Source organism: Protopterus annectens, chromosome 1.part1 (assembly GCF_019279795.1).
Source record: "Protopterus annectens isolate FY-2018-M chromosome 1.part1, PAN1.0, whole genome shotgun sequence".
NCBI classification, from domain to species: Eukaryota; Metazoa; Chordata; order Ceratodontiformes; family Protopteridae; genus Protopterus; species Protopterus annectens.
In genome coordinates, this window is record NC_056726.1 from 670,906,563 (window position 1) to 670,922,381 (window position 15,819).

At 43.1% G+C, this 15,819-nt stretch overlaps 1 protein-coding gene across 1 annotated transcript in view; it reads right to left on the minus strand.

Moving 5' to 3' along the window:
• The window catches only part of IL11RA (interleukin 11 receptor subunit alpha), a gene marked incomplete in the record, with an annotated part of 3,068,236 nt that overhangs the window by 883,724 nt on the left and 2,168,693 nt on the right, over positions 1-15,819 (minus strand). The window contains 1 exon segment of the mRNA XM_044077548.1: positions 454-617. Within this exon segment, the coding sequence (XP_043933483.1) occupies positions 454-617 (164 nt within the window).

Consider the following 15,819-nt stretch of genomic DNA (forward strand, 5'->3'; position numbering starts at 1 on the left):
AAAACTCTGAAGGGCATGGTGCCTCAACTTCTCATTTAGTCAGCTCAGCTCAAGCTGCCTGACAGTTTGGACGTGGAGGATGCCCTGAAGCTTTGGAAGCTGTCTGGCTGTTATATCTTTGGCAGTATATAACCCATATAAGCTAAGACTACTGCAATACAATCATCATCATCCAAGTGCTATATACAGCACACAATAATTACACTGCTGTTAATGAAAACTTCATTTCTTCAGTATACATTAATCATGAATACTGAAGTGAGGCACACGGTGTCTTTACTAAATCCAAATATTCATATGAAATGCAGTATTTTCTTACTGCTGTCTTAGTCACTTATCTGAAACCAACTGTATGTCAAGGCTGAATAAAACTGCTTCAGATCCAAACATAACAGTATGTTTTCTGCCCATCTACTGATTCTTAACCTCTAAACAAAACCATAACATACTTACCGCAGACCAAGAACTATGGGCTACTGACCGATAATTTATGCAAAATTTTAAATGGAGATGAGGTGCTTTGGGCCAGGAAGAAGGACATTCCCAGTGTACTCTCAGACTTCTTGGATAAAATGGAACTTGCTCCACCAACAGGTTTTCTGGAGGGTCGGGTTTAACTGTAAGAAAAAAAAGATAAGCAGCTTAAGTTAATTAAAAAAAAAAAAAATGAAGTAGCAGCTGGGCATGGCAGTTACAATGGACTTATTTTTTAAATCTCCTCATGAAACAGAAATTTCAAATATAAATACAAATTTGAAACTGCTACTTAGAGCATTTATTTCTACTAATCCTCGGCAGTGAAATACTACTTTGACTCAGTAAAGTCACAGCATCATCGTGCAAACACGCACATAAGCTCATATACATACACGCACAGAAAATACTTTTGGTCCTTCACTTTGGTGGGCCAGTGGAAACAGTTTAGCTTCACACTGTGTTCTAAACAGAACCAACCATTTAGGGTGCATCCTGCAAGGCTGCCAAAGGTTTCTAAATACTGCTAAATAACTGAAAAGGAATTTCTGTCCTAGTTATAAAGATAATCAGATCATTATTGAAAAGTTTATTTCCTGCTCACATTTCCAAGCCTTAAAAACAAACTAAGTTATCACCCCAATAGCTGATGCATTTTCAGCATCCCATTAAAATATTGCATGGCTAGCTACCAGGCAGTGTAAACCCCTGCTCTAGATGACTGAAATTGTTGAACAGACACCCTGACCCCATGTGGAAAAAGGGGGCTGTGGATGGATGGATACATATTTCACTGTTCTTTGTCCGGAGACTGGAACAGCAGGACTGTTGTTTTTAGTATCCTCTTGTGTTGGCAACAAATTCATCAAGCATTACCCTATCCATAATGTCTCATGCTATAACTCCTCAAGACTAAGTTGTCGTCATCAACATCATCATCATCATCAGACCCCTTTTTTCCATTTTCTACATTGGGTTGGGGTATCGTGTCAACTGTAACTATCTCTCAAGATTCAATACCACTCTACTACTTTCCGCAACACTTACGCCTGACTGTTGCAGGTCTTCTCCCTCACAAATCTTCACCAGCTGAGTTCTGTATTTCTGCACAAGTGCTTGATACACTGCAAGCTGTTACCTTTGACCTTTTCTGCAATTGGAGCTACTTTGGTTTTTGCTCTCATGTCCTCATTTCCTCGTTTGTCCAACAGTGTGCATCCTACCATCCATCTTAGGTACATCATCTCCATCACTTCCAACTTCAACTGCTCTGTCTTTACTGCCCAGGTTTCTGAATAATACAGAAGTACTGGTCATACCACTGTTTTATACACCTTACCTTTCAACTTCTTTGGCATTCTTATGTCATACACTACACCTGACACTATGCTAGTTCGCTGCAGCTGTTCTGATTTTAGCTTTGACCTTCTGATTTAGAATTTGCTTTCCCTCAACCACCACTCCCAGACACATGAAGCTGTTAACCTGTTCTACTGTTTTCCCTTCTCAGTTCACAGCTTCTTCTGATTTCCACCATTTGCTGCTATTACAACTGCCTTATGTGTACTCAGTTTTATCCAAAGTGCCTTGAGTTATACATTTAATTCTTCTACCCTTTGCTGAAGTTCTTGCTCAGAGTCTGCTTGCAATGCTGCGCTGTCTACATACAACTTTGTTGATCTGTCCCCTCTGATCTATTTCCTAACGTAGTCCATCATCAGTACCGAACAGCAGTGGGCTCAGAGCTGAATATTGTTTGTACTTGAGTCACTGCTTCCTTTAATGTAGCATGCCCTAATTCCACCAATGTTTCTGGGACTAAAAACCAGTGCAGAACTGCCTAAATCAGCTTTCCTGGGACCTTGTCATATGCTTTTTCAAGTGTAGGTTCATAGGTTCATACTAGGCTATCTGCCCTAGGGCATTTACAAGCCTAGCCAGAATGTGTTTGGCTTTCGCCACCCATTTTAAATTATAGGTTCATAGGTTCATACTAGGCTATCTGCCCTAGGGGGTTCATACTAGGCTATCTGCCCATAGGAATGCCCAGTTGGACTCGTTCCTTATTTCTAGCTTCTTCACAAGTATCTGTATCACTGCAAACATTGGGTTAGTTGTGCCACATCCTGATCTGAATATGAATTGCTCATCTCCCATCTGACTTTCTACTAGTCTGTGTATTCATTTATCAATCACCCTCTAAAAATTTCATGCAATGTGACAGGAGTTTGATACCTCTTTACTGTTCACAGTAGTGAATGCCCACTTTGTTCTTTAACACTGGCACTATAATGCTGATTCTCCAGTCATCTGTGATATGTCTCTCTCCATATGCTATAGGTACCCTCAGAAGCCATTTTTCTCCATCTCACCCAGCATCTTTGTCATATAAGCCGTGACTTCATCTGAGCCTGCTACTTTCCCTGACTTCATTTTCCTTAGTGCTGTTCTTATGTCTTCTATGGTAGGTTCCTCCTCGTCTGTCATTGTAGGCTGTGGCTGGAGCAGTACAGCTTCAGTGGGTTTTTCTTCATTCAGAAGCTGCTGGAAATACTCCTTTCATCTTCCTTTGATGTTCTATGGACTGGAGAGCAGGTTGCTGTTGTCATCCCTTATGAGGTGTGTCTAACTATCTTCTTTATCTTTCTTTTTTTTCCTTACAATCTCATAGTGTTTCTTGGTGCCTTCTACTGAGTCATTTTCCAGAAGCTAGTAGAATGCCTCTGATGTTTGTTCTTTGCTATTGCAACTCCTTTCTTAGGCTCTGTTTGCCAATCAGAAATCCTTCCTAGCCTGGTCTGTCTTTTCTATCTCCCACGTTTTCCTGCACTCCTTTCTTTTGACAACTTCCTGGACTTCTGCATCCCATCACCAGCCTATCCTTATGTAGCTTATTTCCATACCTGGCTCGTCCACGTATCAGTTCTGTAACCCTCAGACATGCTGTCCTGAGGTGCTGCCATTCTTCAACTCTTAATTTTATTTTATTTTACATTTGTTGACCGGGCTAGTCTAGCTGGAGATATTTCCATTTTCAGTAGAGGCCCGAGGAGAAAAGCTCCAAAGAAGTAAAAATTTATACATACATAAAAATCAACATACATAACAATAAGACATTTAGTAATCAGGTTAGTAATAACAAAAACAGCAAAATTCTTCAAAATTCTTCTAATAAGTTAGTATAACATGAATTAATTACTACCACACACAGAGAAATTCCAAATAACATCATACAGGAATAAAAATACTTGGAGATAAAGATACAAAGATAATAAGTAACAAAGTAGAACAATAAGAATGGAGTAAGGAATATGAAAGGGTTAGAGGAGAAGACAGCAAGTTAAGATAGTTAACAGGGAAAGAAGCAAGGAGAGGATGAAAGGGGAGAAAAGAAAAATCCCAGTGGAGAATAGAGTGAAACAAGAGTAAGAGAGATAGTTTAAGATAAGTAGTACTAGTGGAAAGTTAATCAGGTTTACAGCAGGAACAAAGCCAGTGATTTTGGAAGTGTCGTTTAATATTTTGTTTGAAAAGAGACAGAGAGGAAATCATTGTTATGTTAGTAGGCAACAAATTCCATTTTGTACCTACAGAATTGGTGAATAGGGAGTTACCAGCAGTGTTATTAGATTTTATAGAAGTAGTCAAGAGTTTACTAGAAGAGCGGAGAGAGTTTAGATTGTTATAGGGGATGATGAGTTGGGAGAGTATAGGGGTGTTATTTGGTTGGTACAGTATTTTATGGGCCAGAATGAGTTGATGGATAGCAAGATAGTTTTGAATTTCAAGCCAGCCTAGTAGTTTCAGGTTAAGACAATGATGGGTTCTGTAGGGGTTACCAGTAGCGAGCAATGTTATTGTAGCAGGTAGCCAATTTGTTAAGGTTGTTTTTCTTGAGGTTGGTAAAGATGGGTGAAGCATAAAGAAGAGTAGAAATAAGATGGGACTGAGCGATCCTAGTTCTAGTAGCTGGTGTAAGAAATGGTCTAATTTGATACAAGGATCCTATTTTTCTGTTGACTAGTTTTATAGAGTTGTTAATATGTTGGTCAAAAGAGAGATTATTATCAATGGTAATACCTAACAATTTAGTTGTAGAGTCAGGTGAGATGATAGTGGCACTGTTGGAGGAGATATTAAAGTTTAAGGGGGAGGTCCTGGAAGTGGGGGCAAAGAGAAGAAGTTTAGTTTTTTTAGCATTTAGTAAGAGGAGTCGACTGGAGAACCATGTTTCCACGGTATTAAAGACATTTTGGGTAAGAGAGATAAGTTCTGAAGTGGAAGATGCTGAGCAGATGAGCGTAGAATCATCGGCATATTGAATGCATGTAGCTTGAGGGATTATTGTTTGAAGATCATTAATGAAGAGGGAAAAGAGAAGTGGGCCAAGGCTAGAGCCTTGAGGAACTCCTATAGAAACAGGCAAAAAAGAAGAAATGTGGTTATCCCACAGAACTGCCTGTTTTCTGTTTATGAGATAGGAATTAAACCATGTAATGGCTGAGGTCTCAAAAGAGAGATTCTAGAGTCTTAATAAAGTGTGGTTGACCATATCAAATGCTTTAGAAAGGTCAATGAAGAGGGCAGAAGAGAGTAAGTTGTTGTTACGGTTCTGATTAATAGTGTCTACAAAGGAAAGCAAGGCAATAGTAGTACTGTGATGTGGTCTAAAACCATGTTGACAGTCTGCTATAATGTTGTGAAGAGAGAGATATTGTACAAGTTGATGATGGATACATTTTTCCATAATTTTTGCCAAGGCTGAGAGGAGAGCAATAGGTCTATAGTTAGAATAGTCAGTGGAATTTCCACCTTTATGAAATGGGATGATATGAGAGGCCTTCCAGATATCAGGGATGATTTCTTCTTTGATGGTCCTATTTATGAGAATAGATATAGGATATGCGATGACCTTGGCAGCCTTTTGAAGAAATAGTGAAGGGAGCTTGTCAGCAGAGGGGGTGCAAGGTTTTAGTTTGAGAAGGAGTCTATAAATGTAAGATGTAGAGATAGGTTGTAGAGAGAATTTAAAGGAGGAGTTAGTTAGGTTACTTGGTAGACAGAAGTTGTTGGCATTTAGTTGTTTAACTAGAGTTTGTATAGTTTCAGTGAAGAAAGAGTTAAAAGCATCTGCAGTTTGTTGAGGGGTGTCAGGGTCAGCATTAATTGGGGAAGGTGTTTTAGAGGTTCCTGGGGAGAGGAGTTTATTGACTGAGGACCAGAAGAGTTTAGAATTATTAAGATAATTTTGCTGTAGTTCAAGGTAGAATTTCTTTTTGTCAGATATTACTGCCTTTTTAGTTAAATTTCTAAGCTGACGGAAGTGTAAAAAGTCAGGGTTATTTCTGTGGGATCTCCATGAGGCCCAGACTTTATTTCTATTAAGAATAAGTTTTTTAGTTTCATGGGAGAGCCAAGGGGCTGAATTAGATTTCATTCTAATACTACGTTCAGGAGCATGTTTATCAAGAATGGATAAAAAAGTTGTATTAAAGTAGATTACCGCATTTTCAAGAGGAAGCATTTTTAAGGGGTTCCAGTTACATAACCCAAGTTCAGTCTGAAACAGGTCTGGATTAAAATTTTTGATGGTGCGTACTTTTCTTATAATGTGGGGGATAATACAATCAGTCTTTTCCCTAGTTATGAAAGTTAAAGAGTGATCACTAACATCATCAGGCAGGGTTCCTGTTCTGTAGTTATGTTCGACTCTGTTTAAGTATCCAGTCTAGAATGCTTTCTCTGTTACTATGTTCATTTAGTCTAGTAGTTGAAGTAACAGTTTGGGTAAAACTATGAAGGTTGATATGAGATGAAGGGTTTTCAGCATTAATGCTATTCCAGTCTATGTTAAGGTCGCCTAGTATTATGGTTTCTTGAGGATAAGTAGCAGATACCCAACTAAGATAATTTTCGACGATAGGTATATTGTTACCAGGAGGCAGGTACATGCAGATGATATAAAGGGATTTTTTTGAATTTAATTGAAGTTTAGCAATGATGGCTTCTATCTTGTTATCTTGAGTTGGAGAGTTTGGAAGGGTAGTGATATTCAGATGATTTTTAAAAAGAATTGCAACACCACCACCTTTGCGGTTGGGACGGTCGAGTCTTACTATATTATAACCCTGGGGAATAATTTCAGTGTCTTTAGTGGTAGGTTTTAGCCAGGTTTCTGAAAGGCAGAGAATATCAAATGATTGAGTATGAAGGCGGGCATGCAGGTATGGTACTTTGTTGTTTATGCTTTGGATATTAAGATGGCCTATTAAGAAGGTGTTATTAAGTTTAGGTATAGACACTAGGGGAGAAGGGAAAGTAGGACCAGGGTTAGGGTGGATGTCTCCATCTAGAAGGGATGGATTTGTAGGTTTGTTTATGAGGTTAATCTTTAGAAGGGTTTGTATTTTAGTTTTGTTCTCTGAAGGCGCGACATAGTTGAGGTGTGTGAGTCTATGAAATTTTGGTAAATGATAATTAGGGGTAGAAGAAATATTTGGGTATGGGATAAGTGGAAGGAGAAATGTTGACGTGTGTTTGCTCTTGTGGAAGTGTTGGACATAAAATGGTTTCTCATAGTAGGACAGGAGGTACATTGAGCATAGGGTGGAAAGAAGTAGGAGTGAGAATAAGAGCTGGGTAGTCTGGTAGGAAGCCATAGTAAGAGGAGTAGTAGTATAATAGAAAGATATGAGAAAGTATGAGTGGAGAAAGTAGAGAGGGATATACTACTGAAGAATGAGGAGTTAAATAAGGTGAAGTTATAATGGGAGCGCAAAGTGAAAGAAAATAAGAAAGGAGATTATGGAAATGAGTGGGAGTGTAAGGTGAAGAAAGGGTATAAGTGGGGGTGGGAGGAATAGGGGTGGAAGGAGAAGGATTGGAAGGCAAGGATTGGGGGTGTGTCCAGAGAGCTATAAGGTAAGGACCCCTGGGGGTGGGTGGGAATTAGGGGTAGGGAGAGGAGCGGAGTGAGCCCGCAGGGCGAACGGAGCGGGCAGAAACAACTGAAGGTGGGCTAGGAAGGAGACAATCAGTAAGTATGATGGGAATAGAAAGTATAATCAAGGAAGGGGTAAGAGAGAAGTCAATAAAGCACCAGTGGGATGAATAAAGTTGAGGAGGATTAGGGCAGTAAAACACACAGTAGGGGAGAAGAAATAGGTGAAAGTGTAGCAGGTAAGGATTAGGCAGGTTACAGCAGTAAGAAAAGAAAACTACAGTTAGCAGGGAGGTAGATAGACAGCAAGGTATATACAGAGACTAAGGGAGATCAGAAGACCAAAACCTAACCTTGCAGACTAAAAAGGGGTAATCAGAGGCAGTAGGAGCAGCAGAGAAGTAATCAGAGAGGAGATCGCCATCTACTGGATAGTGTAGGTAGTGAAAATGAGAAAGGGGCAGCTGAAATTGGATAGCAAGAGTGATAGGGAGTAAGAGTAGAGAAAAAAAGCTAAAAAGTAAGGGGTGTGAAGGGGTACTCTATTTATTTCCTCTGCTTCTTGAGGTGCTACAGCCCTGAGTAATTCATTGAGCAGTTGTGCTTTCTCTCCAGTCAACATCCAGGTCTTCAGCATGGTCTCTGTTGTCCTTAGGGCCTCCTTGGACCACTGCTTGTAGCTGACTGTGGCAACCAGTGGTTTATGCTGTGGGATGACTATTTTAGTGGGGATGACTTTGCAATCTTTAATTCAACCCTATTGCCCTTTGCTTACTAGGAGGCTGTCTACCAAGTAGTACAATTTGCCACTCTTGTATGTGATCTTGTGACTACTTCTCTTTACAAATCATGTGTTGATTACTATCAAACAATTTAACAAGCAGATGTCTAGAATGGCTTCTCCTTCTTTTATTCCTGTTGCCTATCCATGTAGACCCAGGAAGCCATCATATCCTATTCTGTCTGTCCTGATATGTGCATTCAGGTCACCTATTAAAAACAGAAATTCATGCTGTCCTGCTTTATGTAGTAGGTCCTGCAAATGCTATCTGAATGTACTCTTTTTCTCACTATCACAACCCTGTTGTGATACATAAGCCGATATTATGAATACTGCTCTATCATTAGGTTGGAGTCTGACTGCCATGAGTCTGTCACTAATTCTGATGACATCCCTCACTGTCTTCTGGAACCCTCTCTCACCACAATTCCCACACCATTTCTAGCAAGTCATACTCCTGAGTACAAACTCTGGATCCCAGCCAAGTGGTTTGCTGCACTGCCCTTCCATCTTATCTCCTGGATACAGAGAATGTCCTGCTTTCTTATCACCATATCATCCACTTCCAAACTCCATCCTGTCAGTGAATCTACACTGAGTCTAGCAATTCTTAGTTCATGTTAGGCAGATTGATTAGTTTTACATGTAGATTTCACTCAACAGAGCTATCACAGATAACCCAAACTGGGGCAGGCACATTCTGGTCAATAGGGGCACTTACAGCCCTCTCACCATTAGCATGGGTACCTGGCATAGAACAGAGTAGGCCAGGTCTTCAACCCACTTATACCCAGCAAATATCCATGCCCATTTGGCAACATTAGTCAACACAACCAAATCACCTAGAGCCATATTTTTTACACAGTCAATTGGCTATCCCTCCCATGACATGCAGTCTGATTCATATTCTTCTATCTTAATGCCCAAAGTAGTTGGTCTATACAACTCTTCCCCCACATCCACAGCCTGTGCTGCTGCCCAAAGCTCCATTCTTGGGTGAGTCTGAAATGGAAATACAACACATTTTTCGGAGGTGGGAGGAACCCCTAAGAGACAAGAGGGAGAACATGCAAACTCCAAACAAGCATTGGCCAGTTATTAGAATCAAACTCTGTTCCTTGTGCATAGGAGGTGAACATCTTAACCAATATGCCAACTGATCAGGTTATCATCCCAACAGCTGATCTGTCTTGACACTGGAATTTCCTGACCTCCGTCATCCTCCAGATCGAGTACACCTACTACAGACAAGAAACACTTTAAAGAATTCACCCCAAACACATTCCCCAATGGACCTACAGATCTCCAAGGCCAGGGCAATGTGATGAGGGATAGAGGGCAGGAAGTTCAAGTGCCCAGACAGAGACCAGAAAAATCTAATGTTCCAGTAAGTACATAACTTACGTATTTCTCAGGTTCTGTCCAGACACTGATTCAGCAGGACAGATAACCTAGCTAACCTGGCTGGTCTATGCCAGTAAACTTTTCAAAATGATTGTCTCAAAGGAAGCCCTAACTGTAGAAACTAAATCCGTTTTACAATGTTTAGCAAAGGAATGCAAGGAAGATCAAGTAGCTGTTGTAATATCCTGCAGTGGCAGGTTCTAGAAAAAAGTGTGGATGTGACTTGAGCCCTGACTGAATGTACTCTATGAGACACACAGGCAAACGCCAGCTCCCTGCATATGACAAAAGGAAATATAATCCATGATTCATTTAGCCAAAGTAACACTGACGATCTTGTAACCCAATTTAGCTGTAATAAAACTAATAAAACAAAATGTTGGTCATTCCTGAATACTCTAGTGTGGCCCAGAGATGCAAGTGTCTGTGAGCAACTAAGTAGTGCAAAAAATACTGCATTTTGTTACAGTACTTTGTATAAAGACCAGTAATTGACTATCCTGACTCAGGTTCATCTGGGATGCCACTTTCGGCAAAAATGAAGGCTCTGCTCTAAGGAAGACACTATCTTTATTAAAGACAATATACCGAAATTGTGATGACAATGCTTGCAATTCAGAAACTCTACTTGCTGAAGTGATGACTACCAGGAAGGCTGTTTTCCATGAACGAAACTTAACATTTGCTTAGCATTTTGGTTCAGTGGGAGGTCTGGCTAACGCTGCCAAAACAAAATAATTTAGGTCCCAAGGAGCTGCTGGCCTAGTTAATAGAGGTCTTAAATTGACGACACCTTTGGGGAAGGCTTTGCAAAAATTATGTGCTGCTAATAAGAAGTTATGTACTCACCATAACATTCCATGTGAGTTGCTCCATCTTGCCTTCATTCTTTACTGATGGGTTCAGAGCCGATCCACTGGCTCCGATACGGCCGTTTGCAAAGCTCGAGGTTTACCAGTAGCTCAAGACCAAGCCCCTTATCCCATGATGCACTTCTGGAATTACCTCAGATCTTGTTTGCTGCGTGTACTCTAGCCACATAAGTGAACTACCCTCCCATGGAGAGGAAGAAGAATTGAGCACCCAGGTCAACTATCAGCCAGGTGGGGGAAGGAGGGAGGGACGTAAGAATGAAGGCGAGATGGAACAACTCACATGGAACGTTATGGTGAGTACATAATTCTTAATGTGAAGTTGTTTAATCTCACCATTCATTCTTTACTGATGGGTAGCGTCCCTAGCACCCTCAATCTCAAGTGGCTCACGGGAGTACATTCTTCAGGACCATAGACGCAAAAAAGCCCTGCCCCTGGAGGCCTTATCAACTTTGCAATGAGTGATAAAGGTATGAGGTTTAGACCAAGTGGCTGCAGCACAAATATTATCAAGAGGCAATTTGGCTTGGAATGCAGAAGATGTAGAAACTGCTCTGGTTGAGTGAGCTTTAATCGTGTGTAATAAGGGCATCTTAGCAGCTGAATAAACAAAAGGTGATACAATCGGACAGCCATTTAGAAAGCATTGTTTTAGCCACTGGTCTACCTTTTCTGGCTTCAGAGAATGACACAAAGAGCTGGTCTGATTTCCTAATATCTTTTGTTCTGCCCAAATAAAATCTGAGCTGTCTGTGAATGTCAAGTTTGTGCAGCATATACTCCAATTTACTGGAATGGTTAGAGAAGAAGACTGGTAACTCAATGACTTGGTTGATATTAGATTCCGAACAAACTTTGGGCAAAAAGGAGGGGGTTGTCCTAAGAGACTCTATCAGCATGAAAAATCAAATGAGGAGGGCTGACAGATAAAGCTTGAAGTTCTGACACACTGCAGGTAGAAGTAATAGCCACCAGAAATATGTTTTTTCCACGATAAAAATTTTAGATCACAAGATGATGCTGGTTCAAACGGGGGAAGAATTTTACGAGACAGCATAAAGTTTAGATTCCAAGGAGAATAAGGGGTTTTCACTGGAGGCCTCATGTGAAAGGTTCCTTTCAGAAAGGCCTTGGACAACTTATGGGACATTATGCTTAGCCCGTTAGCCCCGAGATGAAAGTTAAGATATAGCAGCCAACTGGACCCGAACTGTTGCGGCTGCCGCTCCTTTACTAAAGATCATAGTCAAGAATTCTAATATGGACATCAAGTGTGCTTGATACGGATCAATGTTCTGCTTAGAAGCCCATATGGAAAATCTCTTCCACTTACTAAGATATAATCTTCTGGTGGACAGCTTATGGGAAGACAAAAGGATCTGGTTTGTCTCACTGGAAAAGTTATGAAGCCTGGCTATGAGGGGAACTGGAGCAGCCAAGCTGTTAGCTTCAGTGACTGCAAGGAAGGATGGAGGTTCCCCGACGGACGAAATCTACTGAGGCCAATGAGGGGCTATAAGAATGATGGTCCTTCCCAGAGATTTTGCTTTCTGTAGAAATCTGGGCATCAACGGGATAGGAGGGGAATGCATAGAGGAGACCCAGGGGCCAATCGTGTACTAGTGCATCTCTCGGGGGGTTCTACTGGAGGGGAAATCAGGGCAAAGTAGCTTCTGCATTTCATGTTGATGTGACTGGCAAAAAGATCGCAGCAAGGCTGGCACCATTTGTGGAAATTCCTATCCGCAATCTCTTTCTTGAGGGACCACTCGTGAGGCAACAGCCCTGCTCAGTTTGTCTGCTATTACGCTGGATCTCCCCGGGATGTGCCTTGCCAACGGAAAGCGCTGGAAGGAGACAGCCCACTGCAAAACTCTGATGGCTTCGCGGCAAAGGGGGTACGACTTGGTTCCACCTTGCTTGTTCAAGTACCAGACTACTGACATATTGTCTGTCTGAACTGCAATCGTTCTTACAGGAAGAGAGTCCTGGAAGTACCGCAATGCCAGAAGTACTGCTCTCATCTCCAGAACACTGATATGCAGATGTGACTCTTGATCCATCCATGTGCCTTGGGCAGTCTTTCCCTGAAAATGCCCCCCCCCCCAACCCTATCAGGGAAGCGTCCGTGGTCACAGTGGTTACAAAGGGCCATCCAATGGTTACATGAAGAGACATCAACCACCACTGGAGATCTCTCTTGCAAGTGTTCATAATTAAAATCGTGTGATTCACTGGGAGTTCCTGATAAGACCACTGAGTGAACAGCAGTCACTGAAGCCTCTGCATATGCATCCTTGCTAATGGTATGGCCAAGATCGCTGCAGCCATCAAACCCAATACTTTTAGAACTTCTGCAGCTGGTGCTCTGTCTTTCGATACCAATGAGCTGACATGCTGGCGAAGAAGAAAGAATCTCTCAATTGGTAGTCGTAGAGTGGTGGTTGAAGTGTCTAACTTTGCCCCTATAAAAACAATATGCTGCGATGGCGACAGGGCAAACTTTTCTGAGTTGACTGTAATGCCTAAGAGATTGCAGAGTGTCAGAGTGTATTCCCTTGCCTGAATCAGTTGATGCCTGGTGGTGGAGGTAAGGAGTCAATCGTCTAGGTACGGAAATACCTGGAATCCTACACGCCTCAGGTGCTGTGATCACTGACATGCATTTGGTGAACACTCTGGGGGCTGTAGTGAGACCCAAGGGCAGGGCTCGAAATTGATAATGATTGGCTCCCAGCTGGAAACGCAGGTGATCTCTGGATGGCCTGGCTATTTTATGTGGTAGCACGCATCATTGAGATCTATCGATCACATCCAACTGTCTTTCCCTAAAAAGGGAAGTATAGACTGTAGCGTGTCCATCGGGAACTTCTCTTTCTTCACAAATTGGTTGAGTCTGTTGAGGTTCAAAATGGGTGTCCAGTCCCCTGTTTTCTTTGGAACCAAAAAGAATCTTGAGTAAGTTCCGGATCCTGTTTGGCTTGCTGGGACTGGCTGGATGACTTTTTTCTAGCAACATGTGGACCTCTATAGTTGCTTGTTCCCTGTAATTGGGTGGAACATCCGGGATTCTCCTTGCGGATGGGGGTGGAGTGGAGAACGGTATGAAATACTCTCTGGAAATAATATTTTGTACCCAGCTGTCGTTTGTTATATCTTGCCAGGCATCTGGGTATAATGATAAGTGACCCCTGACTGCCTCCAGAGCAGGACAGTCGGGCCTACTTTCAGGAGCGCAGATAGGGTTGACCAGAGAAATGATCTCTGTCACCCTGGTGGTGCGGACCCCCTCTGCTGTGAGGGCAGCGTGTTCCATTATTACCACCTCCTCTGCCCCTAGAGGGAGGTTCACCACATGTGTCCTGAAAGGCTCCTTGGGCTTTTTGGAACCACATCTTTCCTCCCCTTTGGCCTTTGGGGTAAGGCCGAGTAGAGGTGGAAAAACGGACTGACGGCAGACAGCATCTTTCCCTCCTGTTCACACCTGGTCAAAGTTTCCTTCACTTTAGGCCCAAAGAGAGATGAGCCATGAAAAGGGGTGCTCACGAATGAAGACAAAGGGCTCTGCGAAGGAGCACAAGCCCATACAGGAATGTCTTCTGAGAGCAATTCCTGTACCCGCTGCCCTACTCGTCCCATCAGCTGCATATGATATGAGACGCATGGACGAGTTCACAAAGGAAATTTGGGTAGCAAGCTGGGCGTCAACTTTATTGGAAGCCCCTGCAGCTACAGTACCCTGAAGAGTATTTCCCTAAGATTTCTTTGCAACCTAGTGAAATGGGTCAAATAGTTCATAGATCAGAGCGTAAAAGTAGCTGAACTAAACATGCGTTTCCCATATCTATCCATGATCTTGGACTCTCTGTTAGGAGGATGGATAGACGAGGAAGTCTCACACATTTCCTTTTTGGTGGCTGCCGCCACCACCATGGCATCAACAGGGACTCCTTTGGACAAAAAGGATTCATCTACGGGAGCAGAAATAAACTTGTTAGGCCTCCAAGGGACAGGCTCCATGGATTCCAGTGACTCCCACGCCCTTCGAGAGACCAGCTGCATGAGCTCATCGAAGGGCAGAGACACCCAAGAGGTGGAAGGTTGAGACACAAAAGCCTTCAGGAGAACTGACTCATCCTCAGTAGGGCTTTTGGGCTGCCAATCACCCCTCTGCCTAAGGATCTCGAGTATCTCCACAAAGGAGATATCCTTAGAGGGGGATCGTGGGGACGCTTCTGACTCATCCAAGTCAGTGTCAAATGTCAAAGACTCCTGTGGGGAGAGTCCAAGTGTCACCTCTTGCACAATCTCTGCCTGGGAACCTCCTCTGTGGGAGCCTCTGGGGAGGTCTCAGAAGAGCAGGGGGCACCCTGTGGGGCTACATGAGGCTCAGGGTCTCTATGCCTAGTCTGGACGATGGAAGCAGAAGCTGACACTGGTGCTTTGGGGAAGAGGAAGCCAGACCTGGTGTCAAGGATGTCTTTGGGGAAAAGGCTTTCCTCATGGCTTCGAAGGCATCATGGCTCCGATGAGAAGGAGTTGACGGACCTGAAGGAACAGCCAGCCCATCCTGCACCGAGGCCGTGGGCTCTGAGCTGGAGGGAGGAGCCGAAGCCCAGAGAGGAAGAGTCGGCACAGACAAGTCGGTGCAACTATCTTCTCCAGACCCAACAGGAGAGTGCAGGCTCCTAGAGTCCCCGGTCAGCACCGAGGACATCAGAGTAGATGGAACCGAGGACACCGGAGCAGCTCTCGGCTCCAAAGGCTCCACAATCAACAGGTCGGCCCCTTCCGGCTCCGAAGTTCCAGTATGGTTCAGAGGAGCAGTCAAATCTGGGGTAGTGGTCTTCGGTTCAGATGCTAGGGTTGGAGCAGACAACAATTTAGCAAGGCCTGGTGCCCATAAGAGCTTCTGCACCAATCAGTCCATATCCAAATCCGAGAGGCTGACAGAAGACCTAGAGGAGTGCACAGACAGTGCTGATTGAAGAAGTGGAGATGCAGGTCTCTCAGATACCGGCTCCAGTGCTGTGGGCCAGCTCCGAAACGAAAACACAGCTGGCTCAGAGATCTGTGGAGCCGATGTCCCAGGAGCTTCCACTTTCTTGGACTTTTTAGACACTTTAGATCCCTTGGAGTCCCCTGAAGACTTCAAGGACTTGGAGGACTTGCTGGCCCCATCATGGGCACTCAATGCTTCAGAAAATGGATGCTTCAGCAAGCCTCTGTCAACTAACTTTCTTTTCCTCTCCAATAAGACCCTAGAGGAAAAGGAGTGGCAAATACTGCAGGACTCCTGCAAATGTACAGCACCTAAGCAATAGACACACTGAACGTGGCTATCA